The sequence below is a fragment of the Nicrophorus vespilloides genome, unplaced genomic scaffold (assembly GCF_001412225.1).
Source record: "Nicrophorus vespilloides isolate i.1.1-1 unplaced genomic scaffold, Nicve_v1.0, whole genome shotgun sequence".
NCBI lineage: Eukaryota > Metazoa > Arthropoda > Insecta > Coleoptera > Silphidae > Nicrophorus > Nicrophorus vespilloides.
In genome coordinates, this window is record NW_017098116.1 from 42,257 (window position 1) to 65,196 (window position 22,940).

General features: G+C 38.1%; 1 protein-coding gene across 1 annotated transcript; it reads left to right on the plus strand.

The window, feature by feature from the left end:
• The first annotated feature begins 635 nt into the window (after positions 1-635).
• On the plus strand, positions 636-21,506 carry LOC108561707 (myc proto-oncogene protein-like). The gene is made up of 3 exons (XM_017919779.1): positions 636-1,088; positions 1,215-2,084; positions 20,490-21,506. Exons 2-3 carry the CDS (start codon positions 1,298-1,300, stop codon positions 21,149-21,151), a joined length of 1,449 nt encoding a protein of 482 aa, XP_017775268.1. The 5' UTR covers positions 636-1,088; positions 1,215-1,297; the 3' UTR covers positions 21,152-21,506.
• The last annotated feature ends 1,434 nt before the right edge of the window (positions 21,507-22,940 follow it).

The following is a 22,940-nucleotide window of genomic DNA, read 5'->3' on the forward strand; positions in this document are numbered from 1 at the left end:
TAAAAGTTAGTTAATATGCAGTCTATTATATTTTGTTTGGTATGTGATGAATAAAGGGGGAAACCGCACGATTCGTTTAAGATCAAGTCTCTCGGGATGACATCATTGTTGGTCGTGTCTTGAATGATGTTTATTGTGTATATGTGTGTGTTTTTTTTTGGGATAGGACTAGTAGTGGAGGAGTAATTAGGGATTAATAATTTGGTTAAACGAGCGTCTAGACATGAGGCGAGCAGCGAGAGCGAAACGGTTTTCGATGGGGTGTTGTCCTTTTGCGCGAGCCGGTTGAATGGGCTCGGAGGACGCCAGTCAATGCCAGTTTCGAACCACTGGTGCAGCGTTTTACTATGTGGTTGTAGGGATGTGGCGCTTGCCGCCCAAGAGCGACGACTGCGCATGAAACGAGCGCGTCAAAAACTAGTACATCTTATTTTGCAAATTGTATTGAAAGTACGGCATGATCGGATGCAAATTGTGCATCGATCGATAGGTTAGGATGCTGGGAAGAGGATTCACGAACTGTCACAACTGGAAACTGTTTAGTTTCATGCAAAATCAGGATGAGAATGAGTGTTGGCGGCCACTGCCGGCTCCTCCGACCGGCCGCCTGCCTCCTGCCTCTTGCTATGCATGCTTTCGAACGATTTTCTCACGATCCTCAGTAGTTGCAGAACCACCTTCGTAAGAGGACATACGACGTCTCCACGAAGCTATTTCGTAGTCTTAATCCTTTAATATTAAGCATGTATACAAAGTTGAATGTAGAGGAGAAGAAGTGTGGTTTTGTTAATAACGTGATATTGATATCGTCGCCGATCTGTTTCGTTTTACACACGCCGTGCGTTAGGAAAAAACTGTGGAATTAAACTATATATATATATACATACACCTATATCTATATATATTCATACATACACTCTGCATCTTCATATAGAGATATATTCATACATATAGTGTATGTATGAATATTTGTCGATCAAGAGTTTTCTGCGATTATTCGAAGCTATAAAAAGTTTTTGTTCTTTTTGTTGACAACAACAACAGATAAGTGCTTTAATTCAATATACCTCTACGTAGTTTTTAAGAAGGTGAGTATATCGTTCCGATCTTCCTATTCGATACAATTAGTTTCAAAAGTACCAAGTAAATACTAATTGTCAGTAGTATTAATAGTTGTAGGGGTAAATAAAACTAATGTAGTTTCTTTCTTGTAGAAGTGACCAGCCAGGGCCAACTTGTGATATTAGTGATTAAGTGAACTTTGATAAGAGTAATATTTAAGTAGAAGATAAAAATTATGCCTGTCAAGATGGACAGCATTTATTACGATGATGATGATATGGTTGTGGGAATTAGCGAGAGCTTTGCGAACTTCGCGCCAAACGAACTTCTTCTGTCCGATGATATTTGGAACAAGTTCGATTGGCCTCTGGAGGACGTGCTTAACAGCTTCGAAGACTTCGGTAATCTGGATAGAGAATGCTCTACGCTGTCGAGTCTGAAGAACAACAGCGAAGAATGCGAGATCAGAAATCACGATTGCATGTGGGCAGGACACTGCGGTAGCAAGGAGCACCCCGTGGACGAGCCCAGAGCTCACAGCTTCAAGTTCATCCCAACCGTAGCCAACAATAATTCGAGCAATAATTCTGCATTGCTGACGACGACCACATCAGCATTGACGATGATAAATAAGAATTCGGCGTACTCGAATCCAACAGGGAGAAGTCTACTGCTGAAGACGCAGATCAAGCAACAGCAACAACAACAGATGCTCCAACAGCAGCAGAATGCAGAATCCATTATACCGGTGTTGGATTCCCCGCCAAATTCCGATGACGAAGAAGCTAAAGCCAAAACGGTGACGCTGCAGCTGCTGCAGGACGCAATCTCAGAGTGCGACAGCGATCTGTACGATTACTTTGAGGACACGGATCTGCTGCAGGTCATGGATGAGCAACCGAAGCCCAAGGAGACGCCGGCGCCGGTTCCAACCCAATTCACGAGCGATCACTGCTACCACAAAGATAAGAATGCCTCGATGAGGATGAGCAGTTTGGGCATCGAGACTCCGTCAGATTCAGGTAAGAAGCGGCGAGCAAATCGACACCACCCTTCATTTAGTATATTAAGAGGCATCGCATGTATATTATTCTTGGCGTTATACCTGGAAGGTACAGACGCGCCGATCTCAGGTAGTTAGTTAACAAGTAAAAGCGATGGTCGGTCGATCGGTCGGTCGGTTTTGTCCTTCTTCTCCTCCTCCACCTCTCTTCTTTCCTAGAGAGCCGGAAACGAAAGCGCTAAATATAACACGCGCGCCCAGCGAATTGGCGCCAAATTTGTGTGACTCAACAACTCGCAGCAGCAGCGCTCAATTGAATCATAGATGTGCATTGCATCTGCAAAGCGCAGCAATGAGAGCAGCAGCCGTCAGTCGGTAGTAGTAGTTTGCACATTCTTCAGGAAAACCCGGCGCGCGATGCACACGAGTTACATAACTTACATAAAACCGGTTTCATATTCGTTCTCTTTCTCTCTCTCTCTCACACACTCACTTCTATCTATCCATCTACATGCCGCATACTCTCTTATTGTATGTATGTATTTTAGTTAAAGGTCAAAACCCGATAGTGCGACTAGAGTGTGACAATCTTATCTCTCTCGCCAAGGGAAAATTAATTTGTATGAGAATAGTGATGGAAAGGGTTTTTCTCCATTTATCTCTTTACTCATCGCATCATCATCATCTCGTCGTCGTCTGCTGCTGCTTCGTTTGTTTCTTTTTTTTTTTTTTGTCTCTCTTTCCGCCCAATTCTTGTATTCTCTCCTCTTTCATTGATTATATTGGTTTGAAATCGGTGGAATGCTTGGGCCGTGTGAACGGTGGCCACCGACGGAATGCGGCGGCGCATTTTCTCGGAATTATTTTCGGTCGGTTTGGTGTTTTGCCGTCGCCGAAACGGCCCCGACTTCTCGGAAGGAATGCGAACGCCGCCCGTTCCCGCCGAGTTACGGACAGTGAACGAACGAGACAGCACCAACACAAACCCAAAGGGAAGAGAGAATGAGAAAGATTCCTTTTGAAAAGGTAGCAAAAAGAACCGAACGAGAGAAGAAGTTTTTCGCCGCTTGACCCTTCTCTTAATGATGATACACACCCAGAGCACAGAGCATTTTTTTTTTCATTTATTGTACCGAAGTGGTATTATGATGACCAATTATAATTCGCAATATATACAATTATGTAATGATTCTTGAGCTAGATATATTCAATAGATTGATATTGTTGAATAGAATGGGAGCAGAGAGCGCTTTTCCGAAATTGCCGCGCCGCACCCTCTGCAACAGCAGCAGCATTTCCATAGAGCGAGCGCCGTAATAGTATGTAGTATATAATATAAGTGATTCATTCTTTCCACCCACATATATTGTATTATTAAAACGCGCAGCGTTTTCAAGAGAGTCCAGACCAGACTCTTCCGCCTCTCCTTCTTCGCTCCGCATCACACACACACTCTCTCTTTCTCTTTCACGGCATCCATCGAGGCTCTAATTTTAAACCTCTCTTGCTCTCACTCCGTCTTTTACGCAACCGCCGCCGTCGTCGTCTGAGCCGCCTTCGCTTCCTCATTTTTAATTTCTCGTTTCGACACCGTACTTGTATCAACTCTACTCTAAACGTTTCTCAATGGATGGACGGACGGATTTCTTTCCTCTTCGTTGTCCAAATCCGGACGAAATCCTCCTCCTCTGACCCAGAAACACCGTGCTCTCACCTTCTCTCCTTCTTTTCATCGTTCCTTCACATCCAAAGCCGGATCCAGACGCTCATCTAATTAATTAGTCCGTGCGCACCACCGTTAGCACGAATTATGATAATAACTCTCCTCCGGATGGCCATTTAATCTTTAAACTATCCATTAACTATATGGATACGCTGTACACATCATCATCAAGAAATACATCCTTAAAATGCTTTTAAACTGTCTAGGAAGTAGACATTCATTTAAAATAATTTACAAATCAAAGATATCATATTTGCCAAGGATAAAAGAGAGAACAACATTATAATTAAATTTTCTAGCAATTACTTGTAATGGATACACTGAGAAATAAGTGCGTATTACAAACGTAAATCTTTCTTTAAGTCGGAGGGGTTGCGACAGGGCTAACGACCTAATCGCTTAACTTATTGAATTAGAAGTTATACCACAGTTAACATTTATTCGCTAAAGCTAAAATCTTATTTTATATATATTTTTTTTTACTTGATAATCGCTAATGTTATATAAACATCGATAAAATGCGTAATTTATATCTAATATTATTATTATAAAGATGTAAATTAAGTGCAGATAACGCGCAACAAATTTTGATTAAAGATATTTTGTACGAATGCAAATTTAGATTAAGACGATTTACTTTCTGCAAGTTGCAAAACAATCTCCAGATAACCGTTAATCTTCAGATAATGACTACATTCTTTATGTATAAATCAATTTAGTCCACTTTTTATTTAACTTAAGTTAAAGACGTAAAGTATTTAAATGAAATTCATTATACAAAAAAATTCATAGAATATATGATTGTTATATAAATGTAGACATTACAGTCTAATCGAAATCATCACAGTAAAAACTTGATTTTCTTGAGATTCGATCTTGCGATATGAAAAGTCGTTTTTTTTTTGTTAATGAGGATTTACTGGAGAATAAAAAAAACTTTGTCAAAGTTCAATTTGGCGCTAATTATAAAAAAAAAAATTGAATCGTTTGACCCAGAAAAACCGAAATCATCCGAGATTATATAAATATGGCTTTACATTTTTTTATTATCTGGATCAGGCGAGCGAGTGTGGATGATGTGGAGAAGAAGAGTGCGTCGTCGAGCAAGAGATATGATGGGGAGCAATGAATGAAAATTTCGTCCTCTCTAATCATAATATAAACAAGGATCCTCCAGCTACTCCTCCCCGCCTTCTCCTCCACCCGTCTCGGCCTCAGCCGCAACGGTTCGACTTAGATTAGATTATTCGCACGCAACTTAGTTGCTAAGCTGACAACTCTCTCTTTCTCTATCGCTGTGTAGTAGTATAGAGCCCTGTGCCGATCATAGGCACCGCATTTTTGCCACTCCATTTGACTTGACATAATTCGACTACTGCTCTCCTAATCTAGACGCGCGCGGGAATCATAGCCGGCGTAGACTTAAATATAGTACGCACGTGTTCTACTTGTCTACACACCGACCGAGAAGAGGAGAGAGAGGATATGAACAAAATAAAAAGAAACGAGTCGTAGCAGCAGCAGCGGAGGTGCAAAAGCGAAGCGCACAATTTACTAACTACTATTATTACTATCACACTATATGCACACTATGTAGTATAGATATATGCTCGTAACGAACGAGCAGTATTTGCATGCATGCACACACATTGCACCTTCCTACCGCAATCGGCGATCCCGATTTTCTTCGCACTCGCCGAAGCAGTGGATCATCGTTGTTGTTGATGATGATGATGATGGCACGTGCTTCGACCACCTGCAGAGTCCACACCAACAAAAACAAACGCAACAATCAGACAGGTGCACTGCTCCTCCGCCCTTTCATCCCTGCTGTCGCCTTTCTTCCTTCCTTCCTTCTCCTCCTATCAATAATAACAATCGACCAGCGCAACAAGAAGAAGAAAAAGATTCCATCAGCTGCTACTTCTTCGCCCCAAAACAACTCTTAACACGCACACGTCAGTCAACTTTCAGACAAACAAGCTCTGATTTTTTCTTTTTCAAAACGTGCATTTCTACATCAATCAACTTAATTATTCTAATACAAATTAACACAACTTCAATTTAGTCTGCGATGCATTTCTATGTTTGCAAACATTCCAATTGAAAATAAAACGCGCAATTCGACGCGAATTGCGTTTCGAATTTTCAAGTTATCACCGATAAAATTCTCTTCGTTTTTCTCTCACCGAAAATCTAGCTCTCTATTTATTTACTTTACACTCTTTCGAAACGATAAGCCACAGTCTTGAGCAAATATATCTTAAAAAGAGGAGGAGGAAAAAAAAATTAAATAAAACAAGTTTGTTATGATGACTGTTTTGTTTGTTTTCTTGCACTATTGATTTTCTTCTCTATATGTAAACTGCTCCTGTTCTGTAGTAGAACTATTTGCTCTTCCAATCGTCCAAAAGTAAAAAAATCTCTAGTCCTTAACGATAATTCGATTCTTCTGAAACGGAAACTGACTTTATTAAACAAATGCGCTCTGGCTTGTTGTTTATAGTTTGTACCTTTAATACTTTGTTTTGTTTTTATGAATTCTTGGATCAATTCACGGCCACGTCTCATGCAAAATCTCTTCGGTCTTTCCTGTTTTCGTTTTCTGAAGAATCGCCGTTTATTTTTGTTTTTCTCTTGATCCGCTTTTTCTTTTCTTGTTTCAATTAAAGTGCATTCTATTGAAAAGCCGATTCACGTATGTGTGAATCATACTGAAGTTTCTCAAGCGTGAACTCGCAGCGATATATTTATTTTTCCATTATTTGTCCTTTACCGTTTCCGGCTTTCTTATTTGCTTCGCGTTTCATTCAAAACTCTTTTAGTTTTCGCGTAAAATTTACAAAATACATTTTTGAATATAAATCATAAATTTAGCATTTGCGGTTTTCATCTCGTTTCCAAGAATTTTTTGAACATCTAGTCTTCCTTGAAAACGAAACAAAGGAGAGTGTTTCTATTTTACCTGTGTCTCTCGATAATAATGGTTGCGTTTAGAAATTTGCCAATTCGTGTTTGTTAATTAATCTCTAGTTGTTGTTGTTTTTTTTTTGTTGAAATTCCTCCGTCTACTGGCAGATTCATTCCGAAGTGGACCAATTATGCGAATGAATCATGCGTTCTATTTTAGGAGACTTCAATCATACAACAAGAACTCACATATCGTTTTGAATTTTGTCATAAATTTAATTAAAGTCCTTTCATGATCGTGCAGACGAATTTCGCGGAATTGGGTTAAAGTTATGTTAAATGTTTAGATTGGATTCTGGATGCCAACACCTGATTGAATCTTTCGTTGCGTACGCATCGAAATGATCTTAAATTATGTAACGTGCAATTAGTCTAGAATCGTCCTAAAAATAGCGAGTCCTTGGCCCAAAATGAAGAGGGCTCTTTCGGAATACGCGTAAATTCAGTAATTAGATTTACCACCTCGAAACTCCAATTTCCTCTTGCGCTATTGCTTACAACCAACACCGTCGCGCTTTATAATCGTCGAATATTATATGTATTTTTAAATTAAGAATTTAAAAAAAAAAGAGGAAGATGTTCAATGTTTAACGATCGTCGGAGGCTCTTGGTAACGAGACGCGGGATTCTCTTGTTAATTTTAATTGCCGGAAGTAAGACCTGCGCTGCTTCCCTGCCTGCACGATTTACTCAATCTTCTTCCATCTCTCTCTCTCTCTTACAAACAAAAGACGCTCTCTTCAATTACGAACGCATAACATACTGTGAGCTTTATAAATTACGTTTGATTTCAATTTCAAAAAATCCCGCCGTTTCCCGGATCGGTATGCGACCTCGGTTTTCGCGCACTTCCTCCTTCGAATTTCGGATGATGATATAATAATAATGCGTAAAAAGTGCGTACGTCCACACAAACACGTAGATCCAAGGTTGATCGAACCAGGAAGAACGGTACAAATACTACTCTACTAACAACATCAACAACAACAAAAGTTTTGCGTCGAAAAAATTGCGATCTCGTTTTTTTTGTTTTTTTTGTTTCTGTTCGACATCTTCTCTCTATCTCGATATGTGGGAATTGTTAATACCGGGCTCGTACGCACACGCTCACGCTGTTGCGTAACGCCCAAGGCCTGGCCATTTAATTTAATTTTATCGCGCATGATAACAGTAAAAAGTTTTTTTTTTTCGGCACAAAATCATCGATTTAAAGGTCCCGAGTTCAACGCCCACGTATTAAGATACGTACACACTCACACACGTGTGTTTGGCTGTGTGTGTGTGTATAAAGAGATGAGATGAGAATGGAGGGAGAAAGAGAACAGACCAAAAAAAAAAAGGACGCGTGCGGACGCGACAAAAATCAAGGTGCAAGAAGTTTGATTTTCCTATTATGACCGGCGATATTCTAATAATCGATAATCAAAGGACACGGTCCTATTGCCACCTTCCACATCCATCCCGTTGTACTCGTGTGTTTAGAAAGTTACGCTACGCTACTACGACGCTCTTGTTACGTTTCTCTCTATATAATTTTGTTTTTTCCACAAATATTGGAACGAGTTTTTTTTTTTATTATTATTTCTCCTTTCGTCTCGTTGTCAGACGTTTTCCCTCCTATACTAGAAAATTTAAACTTTAATTATCATATTTATGCGATAAAACGTAACACGACCCGAGTTTCCACATCGTCACAAATTCGGACTGCTTAATCGTTTTAAGAAAACTTTTATTTTTCCTTGTTGTTTCTTCTGGTTTTGTTTATATTATTTTTTTTTTGGTTGTTTGTGCGTAAGGTCGAGAGGTTATTAATTTATTTACGCGCCAGACCTTGCGAGTAGAAATGTTTTATATGCTAAACCTGTGGCCACGTGAGGCTCCCGCGCGTTACGCAACGCTTCCAATAAAGATAACTCCACGATAAATACGATCTTTTCACTGCACCTCTCTCTCGCATGGTATTATATGAACGTCGGTTTGCGAGGCGCGCAATTTGCCGCGAAAAGCCGTGCAAATATTTATAAGTTCTCACCGGAAATAAACACACTGACTGCACTGCCAGACGCGTCCCAGAGAAGATAGAAAGAGAGAAAGATAGAGGACTCTGCACCCGAGCGACGAACTTCTTTTTCATCGTCTTTTCAACGCGGATGGTTTACAGACTTAATTGGGGCTGAGATGTAAGTGTACCGCTTATTGCGTCCGATCCGAAACTCGATAAATCAATGTGAAAATCGATTCGCTCAAGGTGAACGAACCGAATGCTTTTCGTTTCCTCCTCTGCTCCAATCGCAAATTTATTTTCGGATATTTAAATCGTTTTGCGTAATCCGAAGGATCGAAGCTCCTAATTGGTTCCTGTTAACCAATCACCTTTTATTTTTAAATAACAAACGCAAATTGTTTGATTCCATAACAACCGACGCAATTTGTCTAAATTGTATCAACTATCAGATCGAAAAACCTACTTGAATATGTCAACACATTCATTAGAAATCAATGAACACCTACAATTCTTCAAGCAAATAATTTCTGTTTGAAATTGCTTAAGTTCTATTACAAAACTATATACTAATATTATAAAACGTATTTATTTATAAATCTAAATAATCATACGATGACCTTTTTTTTTCTCTCAATTTTAACAAAATTTTCGTCACATCAATAAAATAAACACAGATAATCCACTCGACATTGACAATTGCGTACAGCAACAAAAACTGAATTAATTCGAGAAGAAAAAGTGAAATCTCTCTCTCAGCAGGCCTTTAAATTTTTCAGCCTTTCCTAGGAAATAATCGGTGGAACGAGAAAGAGAGAGAACATGAATAATGTTATTAAAAGCGGCACAGATAGGGAATTAATTAGGCTCCCCATTAGCATATATATGGCATTCTTGGATTTCGTAAAAATCTTAACTTAATGATAGCGTGAACCTTGAAACGTTTTATATTCAGTACTTCGTAGCTCTAAAAATCCGAATTTCAAATTCTAAAACGTAGACAATATAAGTTAATATTATGCTTTTTTTTTTGTATCATTCTCAAACGCATTTTCAATGCCCCGACCTTCGCACGTTTTCCAAAACTTTTGCAAATATTATTGAAAAATCCTCCTCCTTGTGAGATTGCATTTAGCAATGATAATCCACGCAAATTATTATTGTTAAACACAAATTCTTTAACTTTCGCAAGAAGGTGAGACGACACCTTCTTATTATTAGTCCGATTTTTTTTTTGGAATAATCTAAGCGGATTTCGTAATTATGCAAATAATCCAATAAAATATTCAACACTAAATAATAAAATAAAGAATTTCGCTGTTGCTATGCGATTTCTGTGAGGAGGCCCAATTCACTAAATGCGATGTCTTTGACTGGAAGTCGTAAACCATTCACGATTATTAATAGTTTGCAGAGACGGCCGTAGCGAAAAATTTCTTTTTTTTTTAACTAGTATTTACATAAACGTATTAATAAGTAAACGACAGACAGGTCGACGACGAAAGGAGACATTTGCATTTATTAATCTGCAGATTTCGTATGCGAAAATTTCGTTTAGCGTTGGCACACTCGTATAGAATAGAAGAAACGGAGGTGTTAGTTTCGATGAATTCTTTATCCAAATCATTTGCATACCAACGTCTGTCTGCCTCTGCAGAAAAAAAATAAACGATTCGTGGAATTCTTTAAATGGCCCGTTAAAATATTAATAGATTTCTTCCATCTCTTTCTCTCGAGACTAAGAAGAATGAAGAATGCGAAAGTCATCAATAATAAAAGCGTTACAATTTCAACATTGTTACAGGTATATTATTATGTAATTCGGAAAACATTTACATTTTATTAGTTAAGAAATCTTGTGTGTGCTTTGTGTTAAATCCTATGATTTATATAGTTTTGTAAACTGTAATCGGACATTCCTGCCCGGTTTGGCAATTGACGATAAAAATGATACGTTAACTGCGTAAAGTCTTAACTCAAAGTAAATATTTAGTTCGAGCGGAAGGGGAGCCTCGGTTCAGTTATAAATAGAGCCATTATTACATAATTAAGTACAATTAACGTCTGGCGCGTTTATTTTCGCCGAGCAGAAGTAGCGTATTTATTTTTAAATTTCAGCGCTTTTTCGGTAACTTCAGGAAGATGAAACTTTTTGGAGGGAAAAAAAGTTATTCGGATTTGGAACAATGAGGTAATTAGATTTCACGGTTTTGAATTCGGAGCGCGTTTAATTTTCTAATTTAATGGCGAATCCACGCCGGCCGGCATTCCTCCTCCACCTCTTTCTTCGTGAACGTCTGGCCATGCTCATATTGTATGTGTGTGTGTCTTGAATAAAATCCTTACGCAACTCGCGTTACGCGTTCCATTCTTATGGGCTCTAAACGTAATTATATTCGCTTCCACGTCCTTGGGCGCAAAGCAATAATAATAATAATGGGAAGGAATTATAGTAGTACATATTATAAAAAAAATAATAACAACAACAGCGAAGAGTAAAAGAACACACCAAAAAAAAACAAGAGAAATGAAACTTACAAGCTTCAATTAAAAGCACGCGTCAATTGTTTCGTAGGTGATTAAAAAAAAGTTGATTTGGTAATTGGGCATTTAATAATAACGGTCGAAACAAATGATCAAGAATGTTTTATGTTGGGAAAAATGAAAAAAAAAAGAGTAACCTGATTGGCGGCGGCGTGGGCGTTCGCAGACAAACGGAAGAAGTTGAACAGAAAAAAAGAATGTCCGAAAATAAAAATCCGTGAAAATCGCGTTTGGGAAAGGAACGAAGGAGAGAGAAAAGGAAATTATGTGTGGTGCGTTGGAAATATATATATATATATATATTAAAAAAATAAAATAGAGAAAAAAGAGGAAAGAGACAGGAGTGTGTCTCGCGTGCCAACTAGATTTTTGAAACGCCAGGTCAGTAACTCATTTTATTTTAGATTTCACCGTATTTTTAGCGAAAACTTAAGACTAGTGGCTTCGTCTTTAATTGCCTCGTGATTAATTGGCGCCTGAGATAAGAAACGTCCAAATTCATCGATAGATGGATTCTGAAATAGAATTTCAATTACGGTTTTATTTTATTATTTTTTTTTTTATTAAAGAAACGTTTATATGTATATAATCGAGGTCCTTGATGGAGATCAATTGATAGGGATTATCTTAATATGTTTGACACTTGACTAGAAGATAGTGTATAGATGTTGTCATACTTGTCAAATACCATCCGAGCACCTCCGGTCCTATAACGAGACGTGTTCGCTCCAAAACAACTTGTTTATTGTTGTTTGCGTGCGTATTGCATAAACATTCCGTTTTGTTTGAGATTATAGTAAACAATGCGAATATCGTGTGTCTTCAATAGTATAGTAACACTTGCCTCGTTATTATACCTACGCGTATACGTATCGAATTCCTTAACATCAAAGTGCATCTATTTTCATTTTCTTCATCAAATAAAACGTAATCAGAAAGGCCTTCTTTATTTATCAAAAAAGACCTTGCGCGTATTATAAACACTTCACGGATTTTGGAAAAATCCCATGAATGTTTGTTGACTATTTTTTTTAATGTCCAACAAACCAAAACTAATGTTATATAAGTAACAAAAGTAATCTAATTAAGTATACAGCGTTAACTATTTGAATTGGTATGCAATTAATGTCTTCAATTATTGCATTCTATTTATGAGTTAAAATTAAGCATGCAAAGATTTCGAAATAAATTATAATATTGAAATGTTAAGAATATTAATATTGATGAGTAGAAGATTTTGATTTATTGATAATCTTTACAAAATTTCCTTAAGCAGGAAGCGCTGAAAGTATGCGAACAATTCTAATTCTTTATTATTCTAATCTTAAAATAAGATTTTTGGATAAATGTTTCTTGAAATATTTTTGAATGATGTTGAAGTATCAACTGGGAGGTCGGAATGTTTTAAAAATAAACGCTTTGGACCGGTTGCTAATTAGTCTTGGATCGCGCCTATATTAATGCGATAATGTTGCTTTATTTAGTTAATTAAATGATTAGAGAGAGAGATAGGCGCTTTTATTTATCTGGAAGGACACGAATGGACGGACTGAGAGAATCGAAAATGAAATCGTTTTATTTTCTGTGTGTGTGTGATGTGTGGATGCGCGAATAATCGACGGCGACGGTAGAAATCCTGCGTCCTTGGATGAGCGAAATTTATTTGACAAACGGATTAGAAAATCGGTATATCGGAGATAACCGGAGTAGTAGTAGTAGTAGTAATAGTATATATATATATATATAATATTAAGTGTGTTGCGACTATTTCGGATGTTTTTTTTTATATAAGTTTGGTTCGGTGGGGCCCCCATCAAGGTTTTTGGCGGCGTTCGGGCGTCCTTCTTGCGTCGGGCGGGAGGGGGCCATTGACCAAAATCGTGCGAAGGACGCTAAGGATTTGCGCTCCATCCTTATCCACTTTCGTGCCTTTCCCTACACGACTCTCGCTCTCTTTATTTATTATTATTATTATTATTATTTATCCTTCTTGTTTGAATACGTGTATGTGTGTATTTTACGTATTCAATGCTGCTGCTTCTCTTCTTTCGTTTGGGTGTGTTTGTGTGTATGTAATGTGTGCGTGTGTAAATGTAGTGAGAGAGAGAAAGAGTGAGATATGAATGAAACCGGGGGGTATTCCCACACCACACCGTCTGCGTCTCGGAATCGGGGTCGGAGCTCTTTTCTCCTCCCCGTCCTCTGGCGGTTTGGTTCGACGTCGGTGGCAGCAGCGGCGGCGGCGTCGACTACAACGATTATCGCTCTCTCTCTTCGTTTCACGTACATCTCCCCAAAACCATCTCTTCTTTCAATTCCCTTCGTTCTTATCCATCTGGTCTCTTCTTCTCCTAATAGTACCCCCTTCGGACAGCGAGCACCGCCTTCTTCTCTCCTCTACGGACGAGCAAGTTCAGACTTGTCTGGCAGACTCGACTGCCTGGTGGTTGCGACGATGGTTGATGGTGACGGTGACCTGTCTCGGGTCTTTTCAATTATTTCATTGCAAACAACAACAGGAACTCTCGACGACAGAAAGAGGCGAAGACCCGGAGAGAGAGCAAAGAGGAAGAGCCGCACATCTGCACATACATATATAATATATACACACACAGACACACAGAAGGCCCAATTTCTCTCTTTCTCCTTCGCTCCATCCGTCTCGCAATTCCCATTCATTCGATTCCGCACATGCATGCATTCGCATACATTCACATGCATACAAACACACACACACACACACAGCAGACGCAGACCATGCAAATATATGCACATATCCTGCGGACCTCCTTGTTGTTTGTTATGCTGCTCGCTTTCGCGGATTCGCACTCTAATATCGCCTCCTTGAACTCTAAAAACGGTCAAAAAGAGACGGCAACAGTGAGGACACTGTGTCGCAGAAAAAGAACGACCCATTCCTTGGGGCCATGCACTCTCTTAAATTTAGATTCTGCTTATGACAACGATAATCGAACTCTCTTTGACTGCAAAATCATACATTTTATAAACATCTCCAACAACTTGCTATATGCTCTTTTTTTCAATTTCTTATAGCAACTAAAACTTCAAAACTATTGCTTCAATATCAATAAGCTTTAAATTTATTTAATTCACTTCGTAATTTGAATAGAATTATTTAATGAATTAAACTTAAAAAAAAAACTCAATTTCTTAAATTAAACGCGACGTTAAATCTGTTTTTGTTTATATATTCTTTGATTTCTCAATAACCAAATTGAGGAAATTTAGAATATGATTATTTAGAATAAATTATGAATAAAATTGAGTACAGTTTCCTAATTTTGTTTAAAGTTTCTCTAATTAAATATTGCATTTGTTATGAAATCGACGCTTCATATATATATATAATTTCTTGAAAACTTGTTATTAATCAATGTTTCAAAATTTGAATCAATTGTTATGAAAGAGTTCCGTGTCTGAAAGATGGTTTTCGAGAAACTTTTCGATGTAAGAAGTAATACTAAAAGGACGACGACATGCATCGATGTCATGTAGTAGTATGCAAGTTAGTAAGTATAAAAGGCAGCGCTCTGAAATCCGGATTATGCAGCGAATTCTTGCATAGAGAAGGGTTTTCGAGAATTCGATGAGCGATAAAACATGAGGCGCGAGCGGCGCGTTTCCCATGCCGAGCTCAGCGGAAATTCGAGGCTCGTGTCTTCTTCAATTTCACGATTAGTTCAAGGATGTGCGGCGCGCGGTTTTCACTTTTTTTTTTGCGGGCCAATCGCGATTAAATAATAACAATAAAAAAAAAAACACAAAACACACAAGAAGGAAACATAACAATCAAGGTGGTTTAAAGACATCACGGAAGAGAGTGAGAGACAAAACCGAATAAAAATAAACAACAAACAGGAAGAGTCATTGATAACGTAAGGAAAACCACAGGGATCGAAACTTCTTTTGTAATATTTGTATACATACGTTAGCGCACGTATAGAATCGTCGTAATTGCGTAACGTCGAAATGTGATGGATGCGAGGCGAGTCCAAATGTTCCTGTTTATATAATCTAACCTTCCCATTTTAACCACAACCATGGGACTGCTGTGTTGATCTTAGATAAGTTATCAGCGGTGGCGCCGAAATTTTAACCGAGATTTTCTCTGTCTTGATGCTCCTCGCACTTCGGTAAGAAGAAACATCGCGCATCTCCTGGACGTGTCCATCCTTTAGATCCAATTGTAATAACATCGACAATAATAAATAAAAGTTGCGAAATTCGCGAAAAAACGAAACATGCGCGTCTCTTCTTTATTTTTTTTTTAGTTAATTAACTTATTGCGTATACATTACACTCTTGCAAATTCTGCACTTGACCCCGTAACCGAAGCCTCAGGAACGCGTCAGTGTTTCGTACAACTCTATATATTTTTTTTAATTCTTTTCTTTCGATGATTACTATTTCGTGCTTTCGCTCGGCTATTTATATTTTACTACCAAACTACGTCCGTCAATGAAACGCTGTTTTTAAAACAAGTCTTCTATTACTTTTTTTTTTGTTGGTCTTGAACTGTTACACAGACCAATTGCTCATCTGAAGGAAGGAGCGTCTCTCTAAGGTTAAGGTTCGCCGCTAATGGAATTACCGTATATCCATCTCCGGGTTTACAATTGCAGAAACGTCTGTTGTTTAACCCCGAGATCAAGATTACGGTCAATGCAATTTCAATTTTTTTTTTTTTTGCAACAGAAACATTCTTGTAGGAGATGTAATTAAATAAATAAAAAAGAAACTGCTGTTGCGATTTGCTTAACCATGAGAGAGAGATAAGAATTTTTTTTTGCGATTTCGTTCGGTTCGTGTTCGGAATGAAATTTACTTAACGGACTAATTATGCGTTTCTCGAGATAACGATATTTTGGTTGTTGGTATCGTTCGTGCGTGCAAATTACGGATATCGATTGAATTTTCAAATCGAAGATGAAAGTCTAATCAAATATTTTGATAACGAAACACCGACGTGCGTGTATTTCGCAGAATAAATTTATTACATATAGATTATTCAATTGAAACTACGACTTTGTCCTCAATAGATCGAATCTAAATTATGATGTATTCTCATTGAACTATGAGAAATTGTATATAAAATGTATCTCACGTCGATGCAGACAGAAGGACAAGCAAGAAGTGTGCAATTTCTTTCGAATCGGTAAAGATAAAAGTAAAAGCAGTTCCGGAATATGAGTCAAGTCAATCTCTCTCTGACTATAGGTCAACCTCTATAACCGGTGCATATCATTTTTTTTGTATGATCTATGCAACTTATTTTGTCATCGCTTCACCTTAAGCGAATTAACATTTAGCAACAAAGTGTCTTATTAATAATGCAGTTTGAATTTATTAATTACTCATTCTGACGTTTGAGTAACACATTTATAGATCGGCTACAAAGTTGCAAATATGAAGGGCTCAGGTATTGTCAAACTATAAATGTTAGTTAAAGAATCATTGCGTTGTGTAATTGTGTATTTTGGCGGGCTGAATGGGTAAAGTTTCTAATTGTGTTAAGAGGGTTGCATACGATGGGATTGAAACTTTTATAGGTCTTTGGTACAGTTGGAGAATGCGGTTAGATTCGCAGATTAGTAGTAGTAGTAGTAATAACATTGAGCTGCTTTCGAGAAATGGGTTTGGCTTCGGATGAGGAACCTTGGGTGGTGGTGGTGGCGACGGGGACAGCGCCTTTTTTACCCTCGTGAACAGTTTGAATGCGAGGATGAAGGAAGTCTGTAGGTGAATGCGGAAGAAAGCGGACTCCTTAAAGGTCGGACGCGGCCTTTTTCCGCGGACCGCAGCTAAATATAATATGCGAATTTCTGCGGCGGAGAGGGCCGAGCAAACAAAGTTCATGTGCTTACATAAACAGATTTCCTGCACCTTGACCAGTTGCTATCACGGCTCTACATATATTTTCCTCAGATCATCATCATGATGGTTGGTATATTTGGTATAAATGCCGTTGATCGTCGGATGTAAATACCGGCTTTATTTGGTATGGGGTCATCCTCTTTGCGGCGAAGGCTAATGAACAAGACTCCGGATGATTATTATTACGAGTTGTGCTATTTTAATTCGCGCTCGCACACACACGTGCCGAGCGCCGAGCAATTTTTTGCGTTTCCAATATATTCCGCGATAAATATTTGTTTAAAGCCTCGTAATCGCGATTCCAATGTACTTCTACCATTCGTTTCTTTTTTTACATTTCCTCACCGAGGATTTCCACTCGAATTTTCCACCCCCCACAAAGCAGAAAGATTGTCGTTAGTAGCAACGAGTTTATATTTATAAAAATGTAGTATATATATATAAATATTATATTATATATATATAGATAATATGTCAAGGTCGAGATTTGTACACGTGTTCCTCACTTTCTGTTCGCCGTGCGGTGGGGATACCTACACTTTACTGAGCTAGTGTTGTAGACTGGTGTGTGCTGTAGTTGTAGACGTGGTATTTTTTTTTTATAACATACAGTGTACATTCACGTGGAGAGAGAAGACCGCGAGGTCAATTCCCGCTCTGGGATTATATTTAAAACTCTCCTGACCGAAGTTGCGCGTCTCTCCTCTAGCAGCAGAAGCGTCACACCCACATATTTGGAGGTCCGCGAGATTATGCCTCAACCCTCGCGGTTCTAAAGCTCCGAAACAGATGATGTTGATGAAGATGATGTAGTAGAAGTAAAAAAAAAGAAGCTCTGTACGAAGCGGTGGCGGCGGCGACTGCAGAGGATGATGAAGAAGAGGAGGAGGAGGCATCGGCCTCTCGTACATTTTCACCTGATACTTTTATCAATTTAAAATTCCGTTAGTGGCTTAAGGAATGTGAAAGGTCTCTCTCCGTTGGCGGATCCAGTTTAGAGAGAACCCGGACAACAATCTCTCGATACACCGATGGAGAAGAATTTTTATTTCTTTTCATTATGCTCCTCTCCTTTTTGTACGTTTTCCCCGAAACCGATGAACACATAAATGTATAACCGATTTCACATCCCCTCAGGTACCCACGAAGAAAAGCATTAAAATCAAAGATACCAAATAATATAAAAAAAAGGGTAAAAAAAAAATCTCACCCTTTTCCTTCATTCACGCTTAACACTACCTGTCCTGTCCTGTTTCTTCTTTTCCCGGAATCCCCTTATCGCCGGAGACGCGTCAAGTGGGCAGGATTAAAAGAGGCGCCGGTACAGTATACTGTCTTATCGCAAAGAAACCGATTGCGGATAATTAATTGCAACCTTGGTACCACTTACACCTTATAATTACATCATCGACGTTTTTTTTTTGTGCGTATCGCACTCCTTGTTCTCCTGTATCATTGTTTAATCAATTGGTGGGATTTCTTTATTGCAACTGTAATTTATTGTCGTTTGAAGCTGCCAAGAAAATTTCTTAAAAATAACCATTTTGAATATATTTTCAAATAAAATCATAATGTAGTGGAAAGTTCTTATGATTCTTGAATAAATTTCTAAAATACATTGACAATTCATCGTAGATTTAAAATTGATCATCGTCCAAAACATTCTAATTAATTTAAAATCAATAAATATTACTAATTTAAGTAAACTAAGAAAGTTTCTAAACGTGAATTTCGAATATGAATCGAGTGTTTGGGATCTTTGACTGGAATAATTATGAATAACTTTAAATAGAAAATGTAATTTATTAAAACAAAAATGAATGAATGTGTAGAATTTGAGAATTCTCTAATTAATTATTCCTGTTCCATTAAAAAGAAGGAATGTTCAACAGAAATGAAAGAAGAACGTAACTGAAATTAATTCGAATATATATTGTGATTGGATGAAAAGGTTTGAAAGTTGATCATTGCTACACGCGTGATTAGGTTCCCAAGAACTGTAACTAATCTTAAGTGCGATATGCGTCTTACGTAAAGTAAACTTTAATGAAGTTGTAGAATCTGGGATCCGTGTAATTAATTATGCCCGGGTCCATCAAAAAGAAGACGAAGAAGAAATATAAAATGAAGAACCTTTTTCGGAAGATAAAAATAAGACCCGGAGCCCCCAGAATCCAGTTTCTCGGTTAATTATCATTACGTTTAATTCGTCTGCGCGAGTGCTGCACCGTCGGAACTTTCACTGTGCGCGCATTTTTATCTCGACCACAATCTCTTGCTTGCTCGCTTGCTGTTGCTGCCCTACCAGAGGACGAAAGAGGTAGAAGGATGGAGGACGGCGGCGGCAGCAACAGCAACAGCAGACAGACAGTTGCAATCGTTGAAGCCTTTCCAGCACCACTCCAAATTTCATTAAAAGCAAATTGTTGCGCAACGATCGCCGCCAACGAAATGGTATCAATGTTGGAATTACACATTGCAGCGGGGCAAGAAATGCGCGAGGTGCGACCGAAATTCCAAATATTTACACCGTTCCTTCGTTTATCTCTCCGCACCATTCTAAATATATACTCTGCATACTAGAAAAAAAAAACGCGAATGCACGAGGGGAAAAAACCGTAAATAATAATATTGCATCGCGGATGTCCGCAAGTTTCTTCTTCTCCGCTTCATCTTCAGTTAATAAATTAAGGAGAGAAATGTTATTTATAAATGTGTATGATTGAAAGTTTCATTTAAGGAATTATTGATGTACTCGTAATGCTCTTAATTGATTGAAGAGAAAAGCTTTTCGTTTATTAAGTTTGTTTGAATGTGGAGGTAGAGGAGATGGGAGGAGATTGGTTTCGTGTAATGATGATGGTAAATCGGCTGTGAAGTTATGAAAGTTGCGGAATGCATTGCGGATAATTGGTTTTCCGCGGAACGAGGATTCAGTTATTTTTATGGTCGGTCACAAAGAGGGATCACCATCATCATCATCATGATCATCGGCATTGTGTTTGCTGCGTGTCCGTCCGTGTATGCATATGCAATGCAGAGACGACGAAGGCTCTCGAGGAATGCGAAAAGTCTTGAGCGGCGCGTAAAAATCGCGCTTGCCAGCAGCTCGAGAGACCGGCGCTGACGTAACCGAAAGGAATTCCAGTCGCGGCCGATGCGTATCCTGTGCAACAACCGTCGGCCATCGCTGCCTTCTCTTCACCATATACTCTTTTCATGTCCTATCTTGTCTCTCGTTCAATCTCTCCGTGCGGTATTAAATGGATTCTTTTCTTTTTGATTTACAGAGGAGGAAATCGATGTCGTGTCCGTGGGTGACCACAAGCAGACCGTGGCGAGCAGCAGGATGGCCTGCGTGCTGCCCAACAACCCGACCATCCGGGACAAGCACCAGATCCAGAGGACGATGGCGTCCGCGATGACGAAGAGCGGCATCAAAACAATGCTGCCGAGAAAGTCCGCAGCTGGTTCTGCGGATCAGGGAAGCAGTCAGCTTCATCAGCAACAACAGCAGCAGCAACATCGTCACTACCAGCAGCAACAGCAGCAGGCAAAGAGACGCGCGATGGAATCGACGCGGGGAATCAAGAGGGCGAAGCACAGATCTCCGCCGTCGTCGCCGTACAAGAAGCGCTCATCGTACAACCACAGCAGCGACAGCGAGCCCGAACCGTCGGAGAAGAGGAATCTGCACAATAACATGGAGCGTCAGCGGCGGATAGACCTGAGGAATGCCTTCGAAGATCTCAGGGTTTTGGTACCGGAGGTCAGCAAGAGAGAGCGCGCCCCGAAGGTGGTCATCCTTCGCGAAGCTGCGTCCTACTGCGATCAACTGGGCGACATCTCCGACAGCATGAACCGCGATATCGACGACCTCCGGCGGCAGCAGAGATTCCTCCGCTCCAGAGTATCGCAGCTCAGGCTCAGTCTAGCCTCGAAGCATCGATAAGCTGCAAAACTATTATACTAAGCATTAAATAAATAATAACTAACTATACGTTATACAAAAAGAAAACCTACCGCCGTCAACCCACACTGCTACATATATACTAGGAGGTAGGTCTCAAACGATAACTATAATAAACATAAAAACTACATTACAAAGACACGAAGTGGAAAAAGAGGACGCTACAAATATATTATTATTATTATATATACAGTTTATTTTTCCATAAAATGAAAACGCGAAGGGAATTTGGATTCGATTTTACACATACATTAATTTTAAACGAATCGATATCTATGATTCCTTCGCGCGCTTCAAAATTCGTCAAGAGAAAAATAAAGTATATTTAAACAAAAAAGGAAAAAGAAGTAAATTAAATAATATTAACTGTGATTTTTTTAACATTGCATTGTATTTCTGTTTTAGTTTTTTTTTTTTTCATACTAGGGATTTAGAATTTTTCGTAATTTAGTTTTTCATTATTTTTTAAATTAATTATTAATTTGTTATACATATGTTTGTTTATTTTTATTTTATTATTATTATTTTTATTTTCAAACACTATCTCTCTCATGCACACATTATTCATACACACACAAAACATACAAAGAAAACAAACTTTTCTCTATTACTATTACATTTTCTTTCTTTGTAATATTGAAAGAAGAGGGCGCTTTTCCGACTTCTGATAAAAGGAAAAGTCACGCCCCGCGCGATCCCCCTTTTAAGACCACGCCCCAACTCCCAAAAAAACAAGAAACAAAAAAAAAAAAAACTTGTATTTGTTTCTTTCGAAGCGTTGCCAACCCTGAAAATTTTCTCCCCCGACACACACACAAAAAAAAAACAAAAAACTGGAAACAACGCAACGTGTGTCTTAATCTTTTACTATTTACTCTTATAACCTGTTAAATTTCTTTGTTCGATTTTTATTTCGCATTTTTCTTTTTGCTCGTGTATATACTATATATTTGAAGAAGTAACGTTTAGGGATGTACATTAATTTCGTTTTAGTGCTTAGTTTAGTTACACATTTCGTTTTTTTTTTTTTTTCATTAATTTCCACACTTCTTCTGTTTTTTTTTACTATTCGTTTCTTTTTGCGTGAATGAAAATTAATCTTTTTTTTATATTAAAAAAGTGATACAAAATATTACGAGAAACGCGAGTTCAAGGGTCAATGCGACCCTTGAATTCTGTACATATTATACATACATATATATATATATAAAGAATAATACTAGATCTGCCCGGCGTTTTTTTTTTTTTTCCGCTCTTCCCCTCAGCGCATCTTTAGGGTAGCGTTTTATGTCTCAATTGTTAAATAAATGAATACATACTACTTAAACAAAAAAAAAACGCAGGGCCGTCTTTTCTTTTAGCTCAAATTTGTTTTATATAATTTGAATTTATACTACTATTACTATTATTTTTTTGGGTATGTCGTAGCTTTATTTAGGTTTTAGTTTGTTTAAATATCTTTCTTGGTATTTTGTTACATTGTTAATTTGTTAGTAGTTATATAACTAATTGTTTTTTTTTTCATCATTTTTTTTTTGTAAACTATTTATATATGACTATATATATATATATGCATATATATATAATCTGAAGAAAATGAGTAATGCATGTCTAACTATTGTTTCGAGAAAAAAATACAAATAATGTGATAATAGTTTTTTTTTATGTACAGTTATATAGTTATATATATATATTATATTTTGAGGATTTTTAAACTTTGATCAGCGCTGGAAAATGGAAAAGCTCGCAAAGCAGATACGAATCGAAATAA

Excerpts from the sequence above, each read along its gene's own strand:
- LOC108561707 (XM_017919779.1), top strand. The coding sequence starts at position 1,298 with ATGCCTGTCAAGATGGACAGCATTTATTACGATGATGATGATATGGTT. Across the intron at positions 2,085-20,489 it reads CGAGACTCCGTCAGATTCAG|AGGAGGAAATCGATGTCGTG; the intron begins GTAAGAAGCGGC and ends TTTGATTTACAG.